Consider the following 23165-nt stretch of genomic DNA (forward strand, 5'->3'; position numbering starts at 1 on the left):
TAATTACTCGCAAAAAAAAAAGAACAAAGGAAAAGAACAGAAAAACCCAAAACGCATTTAACAGTGTTGCGCAAATTCTGAAAGTAACCATCAAACAATCTTGACATAGTTTCCGTAACTATATATGACCCCGGAGTTAAGTGCTAGGAGCATAGCCAAAGGACAAAAAGGATTTTCCTTTACTCCAAAGCAGCTATCATCGCTACAATGAACTACACGTGCTAGAAGGCTTTGTCACTCACTGTAGCCATAGTTTCATGCTGATATATGCATTAGTATGAAATTATACGATTGGCCTTGACAACATGGAGGAAAGAAAGCATTTCTTTACTCCATGTTTGCCTCGAGCCATAGTTTCATACTATGCCTCGAGCAATGCAAACTTCGCGTGAAATGAACGCAAAGAGATATCACAGAACAGGGAGGATTTTAGAGAAGCAAAGGTCTAGCTTTGCCTCTACTGCCAGAAAATGGTAGTGGCGGTGTCGTGGACTACCGAGGACTCCCACTTGGTGGCGCTCTAAACAAGGCTTTGTAAACATGGTGGATGCTTTTGCAGTGGGTGTTTGAACGCCTTTTTAACATGGCGGAACCCACAGTGTACGCCGGGCCAGCTGATCGCTTTACAAAGCACTGGAGAGGTGCTACTGCAGCTAATTGCGTTTAAAGCGTGCAGTACCAGGAGACATGGACGCCTCGACTGGCATGAAGCAAAAAGACCAAAGTGAGCTTGGACTGCTTATTGCATGAATAAAAAGAAAACACGTCTACGAATACATGTTTAGGATGTGATAAAGAAATACACACAGCTAACAAATAAATAGCTTTTAATTAACATGTGATACTGTACATATGAACAAACAAACTTTACACAGCAGTGAATGGAAAGTAGAGCTCGCGGTAACGTCAATATGCAAGATTATTGCATTGCAAGCCATTCAATGCTCACTCCATACAGAAAGGTGTCATATGCAAAATGCCCTTGGCCTTTACTGGGTATGTCATGTCAACACTACTAAACTGCAGACACAGTAGCGACGATATACTCTGTACAGATTAAGAATGCATTTGTTAATGTTCCACTATATTCTTGCTACTACTATTTCCACTACAGGGAGGGCGGACAAAACGGGTGATACACAACTTTCCATATTTTTACAATACAACAGTGCATTTTAAATCAATATTCTTCACAAGCAACAAAGGCCTTACAATAAAAGAGGTCATTAGAAGTTAGGAAGATGACAACTCGATCGCGCCAGGGTATTAAGGAAATGACTGCAAATTAATTTTCCCCCGAGTTTCCTAACTATTCACCAATATGTTGGGTACCTCCAACCCGACATATGAAAAACCTGCTCGGCACTGACTTTAATGCGTTCTCTTCACGGTTACCTAAGAAGCAATTGCATATCAAGATGCAACAGTATAAATGCAAAAAGCAGTAAAAAGAATGCTTGTTTGTTATTCTTGCCATTCACAGCTTTTCAGAAACTTGTAAAGCAAAATGAAGGATATTGTGTATTTCAGTCGCAGTAATGCTGATTACATATGATGATAATTGTATTTGAGAACCGCAACAAAAGATCAATGCAAGTGGTACAATGTCATCGCATGTCGAACACTGGTTCCTGCTATGTCAAACACTGATTCACACACATTCTACCTCCCACATTGCGAAATGGCACACTGTTTACAGCAAAACAGCACACCAACACAAACACACCACAGGCAAACTGCTACCAGAGTCCCTGGAACACGTGGAAATTACATGTGCAGACAATACAGAAATTGGTGGCTCTTATCCTCCAGGAGTTCTTTGCGAGAATCATATGCCTTCATTAAAGTGTGTACCATATACACTGCCGAAGTGCAAACAATGCGATTCAAGACCACTGGGGCATGTTCCACCTTGACATAGGGGGAATTCGAAAGTCAGCTGCAGAACCAAAGCACTGCTGTGACAGTAACCTCGTGAAGCCCGTACAGCTTAAGCAGGGCATGGTTGAGGTTGAGTGTTAGTAAGAAAGACCCCCTCCCCCTCAAAATAAAGAAGCATGGTGCCGATTGTTAACCTCCAACCATTAATTAAGTACACACTCCTGCCGGGCACTTTCGTGTTGCCCAAAAGCACTTGCATAGATACGTCTGCTGGCCAGTTTTGGCATATACTTACCTCGTGTACACTCGTAGAACACTGCTTTAGGGCTACCAACTAACAGACGTTTCCAAAACATTCCATTCCTGGTACATTTCGAAAAGTGCAGTTGATCAAAAATGAAATACTGCAATTCATGTCCTAGACGACAACCCAATTGGAAATCTGCACCAGTGCGAAAAGCCTGCACTTCAGCTCTCTGATGAACTAAGCAACGGAATGTGAATGATCAAAAGCTCCTGGCTGGAACAATTCTATTGCGCCTAGTATCAGCATGGTCAGTCATATTGAGCCATTTCATTTTAAACGTACAAGAGAAAATGAAGAGACTCTATCAGCCAGAGATGGATTTCCCAGTAATAAGAAGATATTAATAAAGCAGTTCTCACAAGCTGCCTAAAAGGCCACAATAATGTTTCGTTTATAGCTTTTTCAGCTTCCTTTTTGCTGATTACTTGGATTCTTTGACCTTGCTGAGGTCTCTGTTTCTCATCCTCAGGTACCGAAGTAGGCGAATTCGGACAAACATCCTCAGGAATGCCTCACAGCAGTCCTTGCTGCAAAATGGTCCTTCACTGGCCTCTTGCATGATGCTCACTAGCTTCTGCGATACCTGTTCTTTGTGTGCAACGTCATTTATTGCTACAGAAAACAGCTGCTCCGACCTGGCCACATGGTGAAAGGCCATGGCACAGCTAGATTACCTAGTGTCCTGCCTTCTATCTCTACTGCCTTGAACATCATAAATACTTGATTTGACGAGGTGAGGTCTTGGCTCGGGGACTTTAGAAGTTGTCAACACGAGTAACAAGCCTTACTCTTTAGGAACGCGTGTACCAGATACCCTGACATGTAAAAAACTATGTTTGCTTCAAGAACATCAAGTGAAGGCAGGTCAGTTACGGAGAGATGTTCCCGAACATCCAGACTCGTACCGGCTGTGCTCTGGCTCTGGCCTGCGACATCCGACAGTGGTGGCCTTTTCAGCTCTTTTAACAGAACAGATTTGTCTTGCTCACAGTTGCTATTGTTAGGTAGTTTAAAGAGCTTGCCGACTACAATATGTTTGAGCCCAGCAGCAAATTGGTATGCATTTGGCGTTTCATTGCAGCCGTGCTGCTGCCTGACAATTCCAAACAAATTTTCAAGCGGGTCCTGGTTGAGGTTACATGTCAGTAGACACTGAAATCCAAAGGAAGCTTGGAGCTCTGCCCAAAGCAAAACAATGGCCCTGACTGCCACCTGCCAACCACGCACGGTTCTAGGCTGACAACCGGACTCGAACTTCCATGACTGAAACCAGGAAAAGCATGAATTCAAGAACTGAACATGCTCAGTGGATGGAGACATAGCACGTCTCATTTTTCTTTCTCGGATTCGAACACAGGAGCTGTTTGCGGTGTCGAACAAAACATCCATCCGCTCTACAAACTCTGCTGTATCCACAGCCGTGGGGAGCAGCTCATTAACCTGCATTGCTAAGCACACACTCCTGCTGAACACCTGTGCTGCATACTTTACCTTCATGTTGCCAAAAGGAGTTTCATTGATATGCCTATCGGTCAATTTTGGCACGTACTTTAACTTTAAGTGGTGCGTGGACACGTAGAGCTGCTTAATGTGTTCCCAACTGACTACTTTTGTTCCAATTTTCAGGTTACGCTTCTGCAGGTTATTCCTTGTACATTTCAAAAGGTGAGGGGGATCAAAAATGAAATATACTTTCATGCCATCTATTGTAAAGAATGGTCTTTCTGGGCTTATTCCTAGCGTTTTTGCCACGACGCCATTGCTGCCTCCCTGATCACAAATAAGTGCCTTCACGAAAAGACCGAACTCCTTTAAGTCCCTGATCAATCTTTTAAGGATCAAAAGTGGCCCAGAGTGAACACCTGCCTCCCCAGTCATGAAAGCAACCGGCTGAATCCATTTCTTTGCAATGCCCGACACTAGGATCAATAGTGCAGTGTTCGCCACATTGTTCCTCCTTTCGTACCCGGTGTCAGCATAACCATGGACAAGATCTTGCTTGGAATCATACTGCAAATTTCGTTTCAGTGACACTTCGTCAAAGATCAATGTGCAGGCTCTGTTGATCATTTCCCAATTCTTTATTTTTTTTCTTTTAACAATTCAAGAACTTGTGGACAAGCACCAGGTTTACTGTTGATGCTCGGCAGCCAGGTTCGCAGGGATGTGACTGTTGGAAGGCTTAGGACCTTAGCCAGATATCTGTATGCCTTTGGGCTGTTGCAGTACAGATTGAGGGCAAACTGCCGAAACTCAGGAGGCCAGCGCCTTCCGTACTTGTTAGAGGGCTGGAGGTACATCTGTACACGCAGAATGTCCAAGAAGTCTTTGTTAAGATACCTGGCTGCCTCAGAAATGATCTGTGCCCGTGACAGTACTGGTCTTGCAGGCTTCATTCGTGACAGGGTCCGACGGAGGCGAGCGTTCTCGATCCGGTAGTGGTGAAGCTGTCTTTTGGTTCGTGGTGTCGTCTGTTTTTTTGGCCTGCCTTTTCTCTTCTTAACTGGTGTTTCTGAAAAAAAAAAGTGGGTTTGTGAGAACCGTTATACAATATTCAGTTGTATTACTACGAGCGAAAATTTCTGCGCAGTGATCGAGCATACATGGTTACGTACCCTGCCTGGGTGCGAGTGTAGCTGCTGGTGCAGGCACATGGCTGCCTTCCAAGTGGTGGGAAGGGAATGGAGAAGCTCTGGTGGTTGACGTGGACGGCACGGCCAGGTGCTCGAACGGGTCACTGTGTGCTGCAGAAGCAGAGGGCATCCCACCATTAAACAAAGCTGCAAGCTTACCAGTGCACTCAAATACATGGCTTGACTGGAGGATGAACCGACTCACATGTTGGTGGTGCTGCTATCGTGGCAGTTGACGTGGACGGCACAGCCCGGTACTCGGATGGGCCACTGCTTGCTAAAAATGCAGAGAACATCAAACCATTAAACAAAGCTGCAAGCTTACCAGTGCACTCAAATACATGGCTTGACTGGAGGATGAACAGACTCACATGTTGGTGGTGCTGCTATCGTGGCAGTTGACGTGGACGGCACAGCCCGGTACTCGGATGGGCCACTGCTTGCTAAAAATGCAGAGAATATCAAACCATTAAACAAAGCTGCAAGCTTACCAGTGCACTCAAATACATGGCTTGACTGGAGGATGAACAGACTCACATGTTGGTGGTGCTGCTATCGTGGCAGTTGACGTGGACGGCACAGCCCGGTACTCGGCTGGGCCACTGCTTGCTAAAAATGCAGAGAACATCAAACCATTAAACAAAGCTGCAAGCTTACCAGTGCACTCAAATACATGGCTTGACTGGAGGATGAACAGACTCACATGTTGGTGGTGCTGCTATCGTGGCAGTTGACGTGGACGGCACAGCCCGGTACTCGGATGGGCCACTGCTTGCTAAAAATGCAGAGAACATCAAACCATTAAACAAAGCTGCAAGCTTACCAGTGCACTCAAATACATGGCTTGACTGGAGGATGAACAGACTCACATGTTGGTGGTGCTGCTATCGTGGCAGTTGACGTGGACGGCACAGCCCGGTACTCGGCTGGGCCACTGCTTGCTAAAAATGCAGAGAACATCAAACCATTAAACAAAGCTGCAAGCTTACCAGTGCACTCAAATACATGGCTTGACTGGAGGATGAACAGACTCACATGTTGGTGGTGCTGCTATCGTGGCAGTTGACGTGGACGGCACAGCCCGGTACTCGGCTGGGCCACTGCTTGCTAAAAATGCAGAGAACATCAAACCATTAAACAAAGCTGCAAGCTTACCAGTGCACTCAAATACACTGTTGCAAGCATCATAATCAGTCTTGGGCAGTAACTAGTTACTAGTAACGCGTTACCTGTAACTAGTTACTTTTTTCAGTAACTTGTAACTGTAACTAGTTACTTTTAAGCTAGAGGAACTTGTAACTGTAACACTGTTACTTTTTTGTGGAGTAACTGTAACGATAAATATCGTTACAGTTACTTTATTTCTATAAAAAATTATCCAACAGCAACACTCATTAACGACCGCTGTACAGTTTGTGCATTTCAACTTTTCGGCCTTTCCTCCGCAGAACCTTAGTCTACTTCATCTATGCCAGCTCACTCCTTTTGCATGGGTGAAAAAGATCTGGACTAGAAATGTTTAGGCGTGCACGTGTGCGTGGTATTCCACGCGGTCCACTAATGGCTCGAAATTTCTAAGCTGCAGTATTTTCCTCAGCAGCGCGACATCGCTCTCACCCATACCCTGCAACACGCGCCTAAGCGCACGTGGATGCATGTTGACGCGCCAGAACCTATAGTACAATGCGCGGCTGCACCATTTTCGCCACATCTGGAGTGCAGTGAACAGGAAAACAAATGCGAACAGGAATACAAAGGCGAACAAGAAAACAAACACCCACAAACGCCGCATAACGCACTGAAACCTCTGCACTTTCGCGGAAGCCTGGAAAACTCCGGTCAGGGCGTCTCTTTCTCATTAGCGACGTGCAGCCCCATTTGAAGGGTCATAAAACGCCGTGGGGAGTCTCTTGGTGGGCTCGCGCTCGTCCAGCCCTAAGCGCACTCTAGAGCGTTCGATTCACAAGTCGCAGTTGCTTGCGACCATTGTGCGAGACCCCTGGCCATATTTGGGACCACGCGTTTGGGACCCCTGGTGTAGAGGCTTCATAGAGCTGTCAACAGTGCTCGAACGAGGTCGAGGAAGTAATAAATTTCATGCCCTCCACACATACGACGGCCCCAACAATGGTGGCCCCTGGCTGCCCTCACACCAGCCAGCATCTTGGCCGGCAGACGTCTGACCACACTGCCACTGCACGAAGAAATGTTCTTCGAAAGCCTCGCGACTTCGTTTAGAGGGCTGTGGCCGAAACGAAAACAGTAGTTACATCTGCTCCTGAAGGTTGGGTGCAAGGAATACTTGGGCGAGCTTCGTTCGGCCTACGCCTCAAAGCAAACGAAGGGAGGGGTTCCTGGGATCGGCGACGTGAGTGCTGTGAAAGGCTGGGATTGTGAAAGCAGTGTTTTCCAGTCGAGACGGCAAAATCCGCCTTTGTGAGAACAGGGGGGAGGAGGGGGAGGGGGAAAACAGTAAAGCATTCATTTCAGTTTCTATGCCCTTTGGAAATATCTTGTCTCGTTCCGGGGATGGGGGTGGCGGGGGGTTGGGGCGGGAGACCGACTCCGAGGGTCCACTGACAAACGTCGCTTCAGCAATGGCTCAAATTGGTCCCCGTCTCCGACCACAAGTACGAAATAAAAAGTTAACGAAGCGCTTTTTTTTAGTATCTTTCAAGAACACCTCGACAACCGAAGTACTCCCACGTTCGTTTCCCCTTTCCTCCAGGGGCCTTCCGTCGATCCGCCACGTTTTTCTCATTCTCTCTCACTACGCGGGGCGGTCAAGTGACGGCATTGTAGGCGAAAATAAATTAAGTTGACATTGAAAGATTGTTTCGGCTGTGTCGTCCTCCAGCTCTGTGTAGTATAAGTTAGACCTCTCTGATTCGGCCTCTCTGATTCCAACTTTGAAAAACAACTAATTCTATGCTACAATGATGTTTGCAAATCAATTTCTTGCAGTGAGAGTGTAGCAACAAAAAAATAAAGTTCCTTATGGATAGCAAAACTTCAGTGATAAAAAAAAAAATGAGGCGTACACAACGATTGTTGGTTTGGGCTTGAGAGTGCATCACTTTAGGTTCCCCTCATGTAGGCTTTACTAGGTGTAATTTTTACTACCTGCATGCCTTCGTACGTTTTTATTAAATAAGCCAAATCTTTTTAGCTATTAGTTTTATACAGTAACGGAAAAGTAACGACGTTACTTTTTTGCAGTAACTGTAACTAGTTACTGTTGGAAAATCGTAACTGTAACTGTAACAGAGTTACTTTTTTGGGTTAGGTAACTGTAACTGTAACACTGTTACTTTTTTTCGGTAACGTGCCCATGACTGATCATAATGCTTGTGTTATATCCATCGTGCTCAAAGCCAATTTAATGAAACGTGCGCTTACAATGCGATGTCGTTGCTAAAGGTGCCCCAGATTCAATGTCGACTGGTCTTCCCAACACTTGGGAGTTGACTGCCAAGAAGCTAGATGGGCTGCTATCAACTGGAAGAATGGAAAAAAAAAGGTGCGGTCAAATTTGTGTGCCGTGTAGAAGTAACGAGGGAGGGTGTATGACACATGCTATTAAAACTTGATCCTGAAAAATCCGCCAGGCCCGATGGTACACTTAATGCCTTTCTAACAGCAAGGTTGAGTATTTATCCTGGTTTCTAACCGCTTTTTAATTTTTTTACCAGCTACGGAGGAATTATATCGGCTTGCCGTTTGAGAATTATCGTCCTATTGTTGAGGTTCTGTTTCTAGATCGTCATATGTGAAAGCCTTTGATAAAATGCCACAGGTAGTTTTGGACTTATCTTCGGACTTATCTTTGGAATAGACTCCATGTGGTAATTAATAATTCATCAACGTGTTTCGTCTGGGATCCCACAGGAAAGTGCTGGGGTCACTTTTGTTTGTAATTGATGTTAAAGAGGCCATCAAGACAATATACAACTGTGTTCAGTTTGAAAGAACTAGCCTTTGGTAACTCACTCAGCTCCATTCCAGCCACGAAAGACATTTAACTGAAAAAAAAACGCAAGAAATAATGCAAAACTTTCAAATTTCACGCTACAGTGACGTGTGATGGGCAAGAGTGATGGCATATGGGCCAGCACTAAAAGCGCCGTTATTAGTGTGCTAACTGCACGTTAGCATTCAAGTGATACAATCAAACGGAACGAGGTTCACTATGATCGTCCAGACATTTTAATCAAACTTGTGAAGCCCGCAGAAAGTTCTGTCCCCTTTCATTTCTTTGCAGTTGTACATCTGGTTATATAAAATAGATGTCCCTCACACTGTAAAACTCTTATCGATAAGACGTTCACATCGCGGTCATGAATTTTCACTAACCCCAATCTTTGCGCGATCAAACCGTTTCAAATGCAGCTTTTTTTCCCAAATTAATTCAATAAATTCACTGTCCTCCAATATATTTGGTCCGAATAATTTGTTCCCGATTTGGAGTGTCGCCTTCTTAACTGTTATGTTAACGCTTTATTGTTGTCTGCACTGCTTTATTGTACCCACTCCTGCTTGGGCCTGTGCATTTGCTTGCGGTATCCTGAAATAATAACTTGCGACCCGCCGCGGTGGCTCAGTGGCTAAGGCGTTGTGCTGCTGAGCACGAGGTCGCAGGTTCGATTCCCGGCTGCGGCGGCCGCTTTTCTAACAAAGGCGAAAAGCAGAAACGCCCGTGTGTACGAGATTTCGGCGCATGTTAAAGATCCCCAGGTGGTCAAAATTAATCCGGAGCCCTCCACTACGGCGTGCCTCATTGCCTGCGTTGCGTCGGCGCGTTAAACCCCACAATCAATCAATCAAGAAATACTAACTTGCCCTTTTATGCTCGTACTGAGAGATCTCGCAAGTTTGAGGCATGCCCCTATGCGTCAGGGCTCTTTGGTTTTCTTCCAGATAACTTATAAGCAGCTGCGCATGGTAAACAAATTATTTAACCCCAACTACTTACTGTTTTGTGTTGTGCAATAGTCACGATCACACAGCACGTGAGGGACCAGACGCATGGTTTCAATTCCTGCAAGAAAGAATGGCAACTTTCCATCAAACACCTCCACAATAGGCACAATGTAGGACAAAAAAAGCAGCAACCAATTTAAAAAAATGGGAGTGCTGTCAAATGCTCCTGAAACAAAGACTGCACTTCAGCAAATCATCAATGCCATCTTCGTAAATCCCATGCAAGTGGTGAAGACTGAAAATTTATCAAGTCCCTTCTATATTCCTTTTGAGAACGTAGCTTTTTTGCCGTTTGTCTAAATTAGGCATTGTGATAATATTCCAAGCAGTATGGGCTGAGATACCTCTTTCCTACCCAGTTTACTTACTGCTTTCACTTGAGCAGTAGTTGTGCTCGCACAGTAGACGAGGTGGCAAAAGCCGCACAGTTTCAGGCCCTGCAAGAAACAGCAACTTCTCAACATACACCTTGATGGCAGCCATTGCTCAAGTAATAAATATGGTGATATGTACGGAAAAAGTAGTAATTAAAATTGTGTTATAGCCCAAAGAAGGTGATTGTTTCCCTAATGTTATAAAAACTACTTAGAAGGTATTAGCATTTGGAATCAACACATCAAAAGAAACGGGCAGTCATAGTTTCAAGGATTGTCTTGAAGCCCGTTTAGTAGGAAAAGCTTAACACAGCTATAAACATTTTCTTTACAAGCAAGGTAACCACTTGGCTCATGCTGCTGCCCGGTGGTCTCCCTGGAAACCTCCCATAACTACCCTCATTGTCGCAACGGCCCCAATTCAAGAAATTCAATCAAATTCGTCTCAATAAAGCATCTCCTACTGGCTTCCTGACAATGAATAAAAGCTTTCCCAGAAGTCTTCGCACATACTGTGTCTGCCAACTCAGCATGCACACGGGATATTATTTACAAATGGACCCATCCTCACCACATTCTTCCTCCCAAATGTTTTTTTTTGTCAATTGGATACCCTTCATAATCTTTTTGGTTTAATATGGTCCCAGCCTACTCACTGGGCAGGCAACATCTCTTACCCGAGCGTAATGCTCCAGAAAATGAAATCGACCACCTACAACAGGTCAGGGGTGACCCATTCTTACTTCCCTCCCTCATGCCCTCATAAGCGGTCTTTGTAAAGTAGAAGCGTGACCGACTTTACACTATCAAGCGTCTGCTTGAATTGTGTTACCCTACTCTACGGACATTACAGCGACTTTGTGAAGACGAATATTCAAGTATCTGAACTCTGATACAGTGTGACCTTTCTAAAACTCTTTACCCCATACCTTTATTACCTTCCCAGCCAGGGCTGCGGCTTGCTGTTTCAATGAAATCTTTCACGGATTCATTCTTACAAGCAAGTAATGTATGAAAATAATACTACTGCCAGGGGTGTGAAACACCCGTCTTTTAAAGTTAGTATATGCGTGATAAAACTATTTTGAAGTGCACTGTGTGTGGTTGCAAATGTTGCAAATACAATCAAACCCGATTATAACGAACCCGGATAGAGCGAATTATGCTATATATTGAACAAATAAAATCAGTTAATGAAAATACACGTGAAACATATTCCTTACAATGAACTATATCGAACTCTTTGCACCCAGAACTGCCGCCAAAATGAATGATGCGCAGAATGCTGTGCTTGTTTACGCTGCAAAATCGAAAGTGTGAACAAAAATCACGGCTTTTTTAGCGAAGTAGATTGTTTGTTGTTTGTTGCAATAAATGGATTGTTTCGTGCATGGTAAGTGGCATACTTTATTGTGTTCCTTTCTGCTGGGAAGGGGGGGGGGGGGGAGACACAAGAGAGAGAGAGAGAGAGAGAGAGAGAGAGAGAGAGAGAGAGAGAGAGAGAGAGAGAGAGAGAGAGAGAGAGAGAGAGAGAGAATTCCGGCATACTTGCGTAACAAAAATTCATTATAGGCGTGTTCAGCTATATCGAACTAATTGCGGTGCATATTACAGTTCGATATAAGCGGGTTTGAAGTCGTACGTAGCACGTAGACTCAAGCAGCACTGGGTTTAGTAGCCGAGTCCTACAAATGCATCCAGTTTTGTTGACACTGTGGTGCAAACTGACCCCTGGTCAACTTGTATACGTACCATCGTGTGGCTTTGGGCCATTGTAAAACTCTGAAATAAAGGGAGCGCCATCAGCATTTCAGTTGATATAATGTTTGTCAAAAGGACAATAACAGTGCATAATTAGTGCTTAGTGATAGTACACCACTTACGTGGCGGAACAAAAATCCGTAGTGCAGGGTCAGACACCGGAACGGTTGGCACAGCAGATTCTTTGAGCCTTCTGTAAATGCCCATGGAATGTGGTCCGCTTTTCTTGAATGCATCTTGTGTGAAGTGGCACGCACACAACTTGGCAGTTCTGTTAAGCTGCTCCCTGGAGATGTTGCCGAGGTCTGCACGGTTTGCATATTCTATCCAGGCTGTCGCTCTGTACAGAAATGGACAGACAAATTTAAGGTATTCACAGTCAGGAATTGGTGCAACTGCACCCTATTTGCATAGCTGATATATGCAAATAGTTTAAAAGCTATGGCAGCAGCTAAGTTTGTATTCCTGTTACAACCATGAGCTCCAAAGCAGCGAGTAATTTCTAATTTGGGGGATCTGAAATACAACTCAAGCAATTTTATTATAGAATGCCTCAGAATTTTGTATATGTGTAATAAGAATGTATGACAGAGTTAGTGATTTTTATGCATTAAATAAATAAAGACAACAAGCACTTGTACAACATAGTCATCGAGAAAATACATCCGATATAAAGTAGAGAATGCCAGCCTGCACCTGTTTTTGAAAATGAAGGCATAAATGGTGTGCACGTTAAATACAAAACCCTCACCTCAACTTTTCTGTGTCAGCACCACTAATTGTAAAACAATTTTTTCCACTCCCCAGGCTCGTGCCTGTAGACAAAACAGTAAAGGTAACTTTTATGCCCTCATGTTTTGAGTGCCAGTGGGGAAAATTCGAAATAAACAGATGAGTAGATCTGCAGATCTGTAAATTACTCTCGCGATGCCTGCCGTAGACTTCACATACAGCGCTTTACGGAATTTGTTACCTCAGCATGGCAAAAATGCCTCCCCTTCGAGTGAAGAAAACAGCTGCAATTTGTCGATATTTCTTGCTAACCCAAAAAAAATTAAGACAGCACACTGCATCAAGTGAAATGCAGCCCTTTCCTCAAATATAATGACCTTGTGCAAAATTCGTTCTGAAGTGCGGCTAGGTCCTTTTAGAATGCACGAAATACTGGCCGACCCTGAAGGGAAGGGTGGAGCATATATGTGCCACCCGACTCCATTCTCTAGGCTATGCTCCGATGTATGTGCCCCACCTTATCACCATGCACCCTCAAGGAATGGTCACTCTGGACCTGAGTCTTGTACACAGCACTTCGATGTAAATGTCATCCCCTCCTTTGAGCTCTAGTTCTTGCCAAATCGTGGCGACCATGCAAATACCATGCGTCGTTTTTTTTTTTTTTGTTTCCACCGCTGCCGGCACGTATACGTTGCTTGTATGACAGCACAAAAGCTTTGCAGTCAAGCAAGCCTGAGACATTAGTTTGTTATTTCACACACTGCATACCATTGAATTTAAAGGCCAGGCAGCCATGAGCGAACAAAGCAAAGCATCATCACTGAAGACATACAGGTACTGTCAGTGAAAATCGTTCAGTTATTGCGTACTGAAAAAACTAAAACTGGAAACGTGCATGCAAGTTCTAGCGAAATGAGCAGAATTGGGTTGGTGGCGCATTCAGTAAAGGCGATAACATACGGCGAGCTAAGAAGTTTGGAGACGAAATCGTGGTATTTTTTCTTTATGGTTAAATGGATATACGTAATATGGTTAGCTTAAATCAAAACGATTGTGGGATGCACGAATTTTATTGCTAGTTATTATATTCGATTATGCACGCATATAAATGTCTAGTTAAATGTAAGTAATTTTAACACTTGGCGACATTTTACAAAGTTTAATGCCTAAACAATTAAGGATAGGGAAGAGTACGTGGGGACTGTTTAAACAAGCTAAATTTTGTTGGCTTTTACATGCGTGAGCTAACCTTTCCGCATCACTTATTCTCTCCGCAAACATGACAAAGCTACTAGCTTCCAAGCGTCAAATGAAAACGAGTAAGCGCCTAGTCAAGCATGAGCACAAGGCGCACGAGAAAATCGACGTGGAGCCGTGCGCGCATCCGAGCGCATTTGCGGCCGCAATTGAGCCCCGCCCACCCGCGCGTTTAAACGGGGATTTCTTTTCCTAAACTTTTTTAGAGGGCATGCGTATTCTGTTTTGATCTAAGTTCACGTTCAAATTCTGACTATTGTCATAATGCGGCAATAGCTGCACCTGTACAGGGGGGAAATTCATTTTGACTCGAGCCGCTATTTCGCACAGGAAGAAAAAAAAACCTTTTTGGTTTGACCAATGCCGCCTGTATGTACATTGCCTGATGCGTCGCTCGCTTTTCAATGGGAAGGGTAGGGACGCTTAGTTCAGGCACTCATCCGCTATGTGGCGTGCGCCGGCGGACATCTTGCCTTACGTCACTGCTCGCGAGTCACGAACGCTTCACCCACTTCTACGATGTGTGTCTGTCAGCTTGCCTGTAGGGTTTCAAGAGCCGTTTCACTCACATCTTAGCCGCGACGGGGCACTAGTTCTGGGGTGCACTGGGGATCTCGTCCAACATGTCACTCGCTTCACACTTGCTGCATTTTTCCAAAGATAACTGATGGAGGCGGAACTAAAATAGTATAAGAAAATATTAATTGTCGGGTAGACAATAGCGAACAGAAAAATGATATCTTCGGATGGTGCAGCCATTATTTTACTGATATTTTTCTCTCTGGAGGATTTAGGAAGAAAAAATTGCGTGCACATTTTTTTTCAGGCACTCACTTCTACCGTTATTTTCTAAAAATATCACGTGCTTGTGAATTTCAGATTACAGAAAACAAAACGATAAGCAGCTGAGGGTCCTGACATGCTGTCCGGGCGCTTCTACAGTACCGTCCTCAATTTTAAAAGTGCGTACCGAAGCGGAGTGCGAACAGCGAGGACAAAACAAGACCGAAATGCGGAGGGGAGAGAGGGGGGATGCTCCACTCAGAAAATTTCGGGACCCGTGATCCAAGTAAAGCGCGCAAAGACGGTTTTACCAGCGACAGACCAAGACGGACGAGCATGGGGAAAAACAAGAAGGCGTAGGAGAGCCGTCTGGGGAACACTAAACAAACTTTCAACTATTTTGCATAGTTTCCGAGAAGCGGCGCTGGCCAGCGGACATGAAAGCACGCAGGAAGGCTACGGAGCGGGAAAGGGTAGGAGAGAGCAACAGGAGAGTGGCTGTTTGGCCATTTTTCGCTCACGTGTTAGGCAATGATTATACAGGCGGCGTTGGTTTGACCCGCCCGCCTGCGCCTGAGAAGGGCGCATGCGCGAAGAGGTCAGCACCATCGGAAGCACGGATTTTCGGTGGTAAATGATTTTCCGGTACAAAAAAAAAAGTTAAAATTATTTTAGCGGTTTAGATTAGCGCTGCAGACATACATTACAACTATCAAAGCAAATCGCGAAGCAAGTGAATCCGGTTTTCCAAAGGCACAGTTCGCGGTTGCGGTTAAAAAGAGCAAACGCTAGAAATGAACACCGCAGCGAAAATGAACTAGAAAGCCGTACTCACCTGTCATCGGTGGGGAATCTGTAGAAGGTGAGGTTGGCGTAGGTGACCGAACACTTGCGGCACCACTTTGCTGCGCAACGATTTCCAGGCATCACTCGGGTGTTGAAAGCGACTTCAAAGTGCGTAATTGTCTACTCGTCCGGTAGAAGCAGAAAAAAAAATTGCCAAAAATGTTTGCTCTGCTGCATTCATTCCTCGATCCTCAACAAGCTGATCCTTCTTTCCACTACCATCGCGGTGAAGCCAGTCCTCATGTGCTTTCACTTATCGTGACACGTGCTTCCACGTGCAGTGTTCTTACTCTGAGATTGAAATTTTTCGTCACAAAGGTTTTTTTTTTGTTTTTTATCCTTTTCTGTTTGATGTGCATGCGCGTGTGAGTGTGTGTGTGTGGTTGCTGCCAACGAAGTATATCCTTTCCCGCTTGTACTTCCCGCGTCTCACGAAGATATGCTCGCACGGTGCTCTCGCAGGAAGTCGGCCTTATCTGCCTTCGACCTTCCTTGCTCGTCAGGTGCCCCAACCAACGTTTTCGGCGAACGCATTACGTGCCGATGCCACACACGCTCCTTTCCTTACTGCTCACTCCGAAGACCGCAGGAAGCTCCGAACATGACAGATTCTAGTTCACTGTGGCAAAAAGCATCCACAACATCACAGAACAAACATGATCTCTGCTCCAACCAAAGCACGAGCGACTACTACAGCGCTTGAGCAGCCCCTAGCGGGAGTAACATTTCTTTCTCGATGGAGTAACGCTGGTAGTCATCCATGGTAGTCATGAATAACCATTACCGTTAATTTATTAACTCTATGAATTTAGTCTAAAACTATTCTCTAGGTTTTCTTAAAAACCACGGTATAAAAGGTTACAACGTGAGCGATAAAAACTATGCGCAATGTTTGGTGTACGCAAGTCTTCGCTAACTTCGCTGAAGTCCCTTCATCAGCTGAAAATGAACTTTAGTTACTTTGGCTAGGACAGGTTTTCGTTAAAAGGCACCCTTTGCGTTACTTCATTGCCCTGAAGCTCGCAAGTTTGGCGCATCGTCCAAGACAGAGTTGCATTTTGAATCAACAGTTGCAGTAATGTACAGGCTAGCAAGCGTTAATCCTTTGCTTTTGTAAGCTCCTAATAGCTTTGAATATTTGCATGCATCTGGCTGCGATATAATTTGCTTTTATTCGAATAAAAAGTGGTACACACACGGTAATTCCAGTTACAACGGACGACCCAACAATGCCAACAACGCGACAACGCCTTGCATGGAGGAAAGAATACTCAGGAGAGGCCCCTGGCATCCCAATGCATTGCGAAAAGTGTGGAGGAAGTTACGTCATTTTTCTTGAGCCCATGAACAATGTTGCTTACTTGTTTATAACTGCGGCGGCCAAATTTGGGCAAATAGAACGGACAAATTTTTAAGGCGCTTGGCATTTCGCTGCCTGGCTACGCTTGCAAACCAGCGCAGTCACTACGACAAACGTTTTTAGATTAGGCCAGTTTGAAAACTCTGCCGTCGTTGCGCCATCCCGCGAGCCTGTTGCTATGACGACGACAAACGCTACTTTGCCAGGCTTAAGAGCTGAAAAATCGTCCTTCTATCTCAAAAACGAAGGCCGTTTTTCGATTGAAACTTTGGGTAAGGGTTAGAATGGGCAAATTGAAGGCGAAATCAACAGCTTAGAACATCACATCGCACCGAGGAATTAGCGACGAAGCTGTTTTCGCTTCGAAGCGGGAGGGCAGGGCGACGCCATGTTAGTCGAATCAAACCGGAGACAGCAAAAGATGATGGGATAGAGTGCTGGGCTCCGTGGGCTCAAGTCATGGCGGGACTCGGCTTCACAAATGTGACGTCACGGCCTCTCCTAACCTTTTCTTTCCTCCATGACGCCTTGTCTATGTCGGCTTTGGCCGGTTGGCGGCCTTGGCTTGATCAGGGGGACGGACAACTTCCGGCGCACGAGAACGCTTGTCTGTGTTGTGGTGGCGGTTGCTGCTTCGCTGCTTTTAGAGCAGTAAAAAAAACTGCATTGAAAGGCTGAGCGGCAGCAACAGCAAGCAGCTGTCAGCGTGTAGCAGTAGCATGCAACTGGGCATCGCGCACCGGTAAACTCCAGAATGAGACGACACTCCACATGAGATCTCGTGGGGCCGCGGGGGAGGAGTAGCGGTGCACGATGAACGCCGCCAGCAAGCGCACTGCGGAAGATTTCATCCAAGGCGTTTTCGCCCCCACGGTAACAGTGCAGTGCAGTTCGGACGCCGAAGACGTGTGCAGGCGAAATAACCTCTCCTTCGCAGAACTGCTGCAGCCTTTCTGCCAGCAGGTGGAAGGTACGTTACGTTTGTAGCTCCCGTGCACCTTTGAGGAAAGCGAAAATACGCTGCACTTGCTGCTCCGACTAATCGGACACTCTCGTCGACGCAATACGGCTGGATCGAGTTCTCTGTGTAGCGCTAGATGCGCACGGCCTGCTCGACCAAACAATTAGCCGAAATATGCTCGGAGGGCAGTGTTTAGGCAGACCTGAGCAAATTGCGCGTGAAGCGGAGCTGCAGGCGGTCGGAATTACCGTTGTCATCATGATGGCAGGAACTAAATCCACCAGTCGACGGCATTGTAACGCGCAGTCGGCCGAAAGCTAGCGTAGGTAATCACTGTTTGCTAGTGCGCTGTAATGCAATGATTGGCTCTTGCAGTCACCGGTGCCCTTCAGACAGTCCACAGCTGCTACTGCGGTCATCTCCGCCGAGTAATTCTGCTACTCGAAACAAATCTTGCATCATTTGTGCTGAAAGGGCCACATTTCCTTCATTGGTCATTTTGGCCAGTGATTGAAAAGGTTGTCATTGTTGCGTAAGTTTTATCGGCAACTGTGGTGACCAGCTTTAACCGCTTTAGGAATGGTTTAGCCACCTGTCGTCGTATTAGGGGGCCTAAAAGCTCTTTAGTTACATTTTACATTAACTAAAGCCTTTGTCGTGTGTTTCAGGTCTTTCAGGCCGGTTGGTCAACCCTTTTTAGGGTGTAACCGTGCTGTTTTTGTATTCTACTTTGTGTTGCCCGCTGCACTCTCAACTTTGGGAACAGGGATTTTATGGCATAATAAAAATGGAAAATGATCATAAAACACGGAATCCTTTCAGCATTTCGATCGTGCAGGTAAATCTGCCTTTAGTTAAGGAAAAATGTTCTCATTTTCTAGAATAATCATAGACATAATATCCATAATTCGGGCTTAGCTTAGGAGTCCTCCAGAACAGAAAACGTTTTAATTTTTGTGTGTCTGTGTGGGAGGGTGGGTGGTTAGTGTAGGTCTCAAGTTGGATTGGCTGCACGAAAATTTGCTTTTTGGAACTAGGCTGAGGAATTTTTTCGAAAAATAGGAAGGTTATGAAGTATTTTTTCGTGAGCTGCAGATGTATTTTCGATGGCTGTTAGCATAGCTTAACATTCCTACCAAGGTATATATATTTGTTTAGCATATTTTAAGGTTCAGTTCGTTTGTAGTAATTTTATAAAGCATGAAAAATCTAGTAGCCTATAAAATTAATATTTTGAGTTTGGCACGCTGAAGCTTCATCTGGGCTTTCATTCATGCAGCTATGGATGGCTGCAGATTAATTTTTACCATTGAAATAAACGGTCACTGAACATAGTTTCAAACATTGTATGTGTGACACGTTATATGTTGAAGTGGAGTTGAGGTGTTAAGTGGGCTATTAATGTCTTGTTAATATTTTTAACGTTATTGATGTGAGGTAGTACATCATTCTAAAGCTTGGCATTGAGCCTATTTCACCTATTTCAAATTCAGCAGGGAAATGGTGACCAGGTATGCTTGAAATATATTGCAGTAAAGTTTTACGCTAAGCCAGTTGGTCTTGCATCTTATGCAGAAAAAAAAGCATGGAAAACAAGGACTAAGAAAGTAGGAGGACACACATGGCCTCTTGTGTTTGCTGCTTCTTTATTAGTCCCTGTTTTTCAAAGTACGGTGTCCGGGATGCTTGTGGAAATGTATTGTACAGCTGGGCACCCATGACACAGAGTTGAAGTGGGAGTCACATGCCATTAAAATTCTGGTTTTCAACCATTTCCTTTTGCTGGTAACTGCTACCCGCTTTTAATCGATTAAAGGGACTTTGACGGCAAAACCGAAGTTGGTCTAAATAGATAGATTGGCATCCGCGGAAGACGAATATACCAGTCTCTGGGTCAGTACCTTAAAAATAATCGTGTAAATAGTAGAATAATGAAGTTATCAGCTGCCCAGCAGAGATGACGTAAACGGCAGCTGAGTGGATGTGTCAAGTGTCATGCGACAAACAACAGAATGAGAGCCGTTAACACAACCACTCAGAGAAACTCATTAAATCTTTTTTGCACGTTAACTTTCATAAGTCATAAACAAATATAAATGTACAGGTATAATTCAAGCCGTGCCGACATTCGCAAGCTGCCAAGCCGGCACCAGGGGCGGTTGGGATGGTCATTGCAGGTTTGGTGAAGTTGCATGTCTGGTTGGTCTGTTCTTCAAAACTTTTTGGCGGAACAGTGCGCATTTGTTTTATAAAAGCGCATTTTGCAAATTGAGAATTCAGCTCAACAGGATGCTGTACAGACAAGATATTTTTTACACGAGGGTGTAGCTATTAATTATGACACATATTCGGTGTAGTGCACTGCGCATTGACGACATAAACTGCAGGCAGTTTAAACCCATAAGCAAACGAGCACGATGGTCAAATGCCCCCTTCCTTTTTTATCATTGACAACTGTAGCCCTGCCTCCGGCCTACTGTCGCTATCACTGGCACCAGCGAGTAGTTCCTGTCCAGCAAAGTTGGGGGATTCAGGAAACCTGGATTGATTATAAACAATGCCTTCTTGGCTGGGTTGGTGGTTTGCAGAGCATTAAAAACGGGAAATCCCACGATCGCCGTCAAAATGCAGAACACTTTGTTCTGCTCGGAAGGGCTTATTGCAAGCTCCTCGTTGTCATAGACTACTTATGTGGGAGGTGTAAGCTTTGCAACGTAGGGCTTCCTTTTTGGGCCCGAAAGTGACTCTATTTTGTTTTTGCTTCCCCAGTGCCTGGCTGCCTGTTGTGTTCATGCCTTGGTGCCACTGTGCATCCACTTTCAGTGACGGTGCGGCTGCCCAATATCATCCAGGGGACCACAACTGCCAAGCTGCAACTCTGCATTCGGGACCTGAACTGTCCGTTGCCACAGCTTGCAGCTGCCAAGAAACTGCTCAATGACTCTGTCGCCCATGTCCAGCCTCCTCTTGGCGAGAATGCTGCCACGCTCACAAAGATCAAGGCTGGCAACTACAGCCTGCTCGTATCAAGTACGTGCACTGGTTGATTTAGGGTGACAAGCGTTGCCCTGACTCTGCAGCTGCAGTGAAGCCAGATGAGTGGCCAAGAAGAAAAACTTTTTATTCCTCTCTTGTTCGTGCTGTTCTCTTGGGTGCATGCAGCTTTAAGAATGAAAGGGCTCGCTGGGGTTGTGCAGCATACATATGTGCACGTATCTGCATGCGCTCGCACCACCAGCAAGTATGTTCGTTTAAGGGAAGCTTTACTATATATATATAAATGTACATAAAATGCTGTTATTGCAGGTGGTTCATATGGCCAGATAGACTAACAGTGAAGTAACTACTGCATAATTAATAAACAAAAAATAATTAATTTTGCTATCACTGTTTAAACTGCTGACTTAAAAGCAGTGACTAAAGCTCATCTGTATTGTAGAAACCCTAAACTCGGCTCGTGGTTTGGGGTGTCCGTCGCCAAAGTTCACTGTCAAATAAATTGCTTTTCCAAACCGTAATTATGAGGGTGTAGTAACGTATGTAGCCAAATTTCAGGGACCTAGGCAGGGTGACTTGTTTTATTCAGAAAAATACTTATTAAAGCTAGGTAATCAGTACTACTGGAATGCTGCCATCACAACATGATTATATAGACCTCAGGGTACAGTACAAGTGGGTAGTTTAGCCTTGTCTTGATTCATTAAGTTACTAGAATGTATTGGTTGCAATTTCAGTCATCAATTTTTGGTGTATGTTACATTTTATGAAGTGCAGCCAGTTGAAAATGCAGTCTTTGTGCTGCCTCAAAAAAAAAAAAAAAAAGAGGAGTGGGGGGGGGGGGGGGGGGGGGGGGGTTATCTGGCCTACGTAATCAAGAGCATGTTTTGAGACCATCAAGGAAAAGCTGGATAAAAACAGTGCGCCTACCGTACTCCCCCAAGCACTTTGTCCTAAACCACCAGTGAAAGAAAAGCTACCCTACCCCGAAGCTGTGGGGAAGGCAGCAGTAAAGGGATACTTGACGTTATGTTATGAGGCATGGCTTGGGAAGCATGCATGGCTGACCACAATTTTGCTTTCGGGCCAAGAAATGTGACAGCAGTGAAACAAGAGTACATTTCTTTGTTTATGATCTCTAGCCAAAAGCCAGTAACAAAATCTGCGATTAGTGCATCTTGGTTATGTAGCAAGGTGAACGGGCCCAAAATACATACTTGTAATGCTCACCGAGGCCAATAACTGTTCATCGGTGGTATTTGTAACCATAACAGGAGCTCCTTTTATGAAAAAAGAAGGGGGAGGGGAGGTCAAGTTACAGTTGATTGATTGTGGGGCTTAACGCACCGTCACTTCACAGGGGATGAAGCATGCCATAGTGGAGGCATGCCGTAATTTTGACCACCTGGGGATCTTTAACGTGCGCCGAAATCTCAAACACACAAGCATTTTTGCTTTTCGCCTTCATCAGAAAAGCGGCCGCTGCGGCCGGGAATCGAACTTGCGTCGTCGTGCTCAGTAGCACAAAGCCTTAGTTAGCCACTGAAGCTCAAGTTACGGAGTAGCCCTGTGTGCACTGATTCACCTATAGTGAGCTAGGGTGCAAACGAGTTGATTACAGCTAACGTGTATGTCCGTGCATTATTACAACCATATTGTCTGTGGCAGTATGGTTGCTTTCTAAATTTTGTTCTGTTACGCATCGTTGCATATGTTCAACCCCTTGCGTTTGGCGAAATACTTTTGTGCTAAACTGTAAAAGAGAGGTGAGCTGAATGAGTTAGTATGGTGTTATCTTGACAACAGCATGAAAAATGAAGCAGACAAGACGAGTGCTGACTCACAACTAGTTCAGTCGTTGAATGGCACAAAATGTAAACGGCATCAACAAAAGAAAAAAGAAGGGAACACAACAATCCACTCGGAACACTCTTTCGCCTCCCCTCACCCACATAGTGAACACTTTGTAAAGCCTTTTACTTCAAACGTGTAATGCTTTAACAGTGTACCACTGCCGGACTAATAATGGGGTTAAAGCATAAGGGAGGGAAGCATGTCCAACCCTGCACTCATGTTTCACAGCATGGGCTGGATAAGAATGCAAACTCCTGATCACAGAGTGCTATCAACATTTGTCTAATGCAATCGTCTCCCATCCTCTGAATGTGGAGAATGTTTAGATTATTTCTCTGCCGGTATGCTTAGCATGTCTGGCATGCCTGGAAATAACGGTGGTTTATTTCATTTAACACTGGGCAACGGCTGTCTGTGGTGCAGTGGTCTGCTAGCC

At 44.9% G+C, this 23165-nt stretch overlaps 2 protein-coding genes across 19 annotated transcripts in view; one reads left to right on the forward strand and one right to left on the reverse strand.

Moving 5' to 3' along the window:
• Positions 1-4250: 4250 nt before the first annotated feature.
• LOC144154933 (uncharacterized) lies at positions 4251-16254 on the reverse strand. Of its 18 annotated transcripts, XM_077686059.1 has the most exons (14): positions 15547-16253; positions 12059-12276; positions 11928-11957; positions 10170-10238; positions 9794-9859; positions 8221-8319; positions 5857-5928; positions 5691-5762; positions 5525-5596; positions 5359-5430; positions 5193-5264; positions 5027-5098; positions 4804-4932; positions 4251-4700 (listed from the first exon to the last, which is right to left on the reverse strand). In XM_077686059.1, the coding sequence occupies exons 1-14, from the start codon at positions 15636-15638 to the stop codon at positions 4270-4272; spliced, it is 1566 nt and encodes a 521-aa protein (XP_077542185.1). In that variant the 5' UTR covers positions 15639-16253; the 3' UTR covers positions 4251-4269. The 18 variants fall into 18 exon arrangements, with proteins under 18 accessions (XP_077542185.1, XP_077542190.1, XP_077542186.1 ...); XM_077686064.1 differs by lacking the exon at positions 8221-8319 and having other exon boundaries at positions 15547-16254; XM_077686060.1 differs by lacking the exon at positions 5691-5762.
• A 1221-nt stretch (positions 16255-17475) lies between these two features.
• L(3)76bdm (trafficking protein particle complex subunit 8 homolog l(3)76BDm) overlaps positions 17476-23165 on the forward strand; it is a 117009-nt gene continuing 111319 nt past the window's right edge. The window contains exons 1-2 of the mRNA XM_077686037.1: positions 17476-17887; positions 20702-20908. Of these exons, the coding sequence (XP_077542163.1) occupies positions 17731-17887; positions 20702-20908 (364 nt within the window). The 5' untranslated portion in view covers positions 17476-17730. The remainder of the gene's footprint in view (positions 17888-20701; positions 20909-23165) is intronic.

Source organism: Haemaphysalis longicornis, unplaced genomic scaffold (assembly GCF_048455015.1).
Source record: "Haemaphysalis longicornis isolate Haplotype H1 unplaced genomic scaffold, Haemaphysalis longicornis Haplotype H1 scaffold_1, whole genome shotgun sequence".
Lineage (NCBI taxonomy): Eukaryota > Metazoa > Arthropoda > Arachnida > Ixodida > Ixodidae > Haemaphysalis > Haemaphysalis longicornis.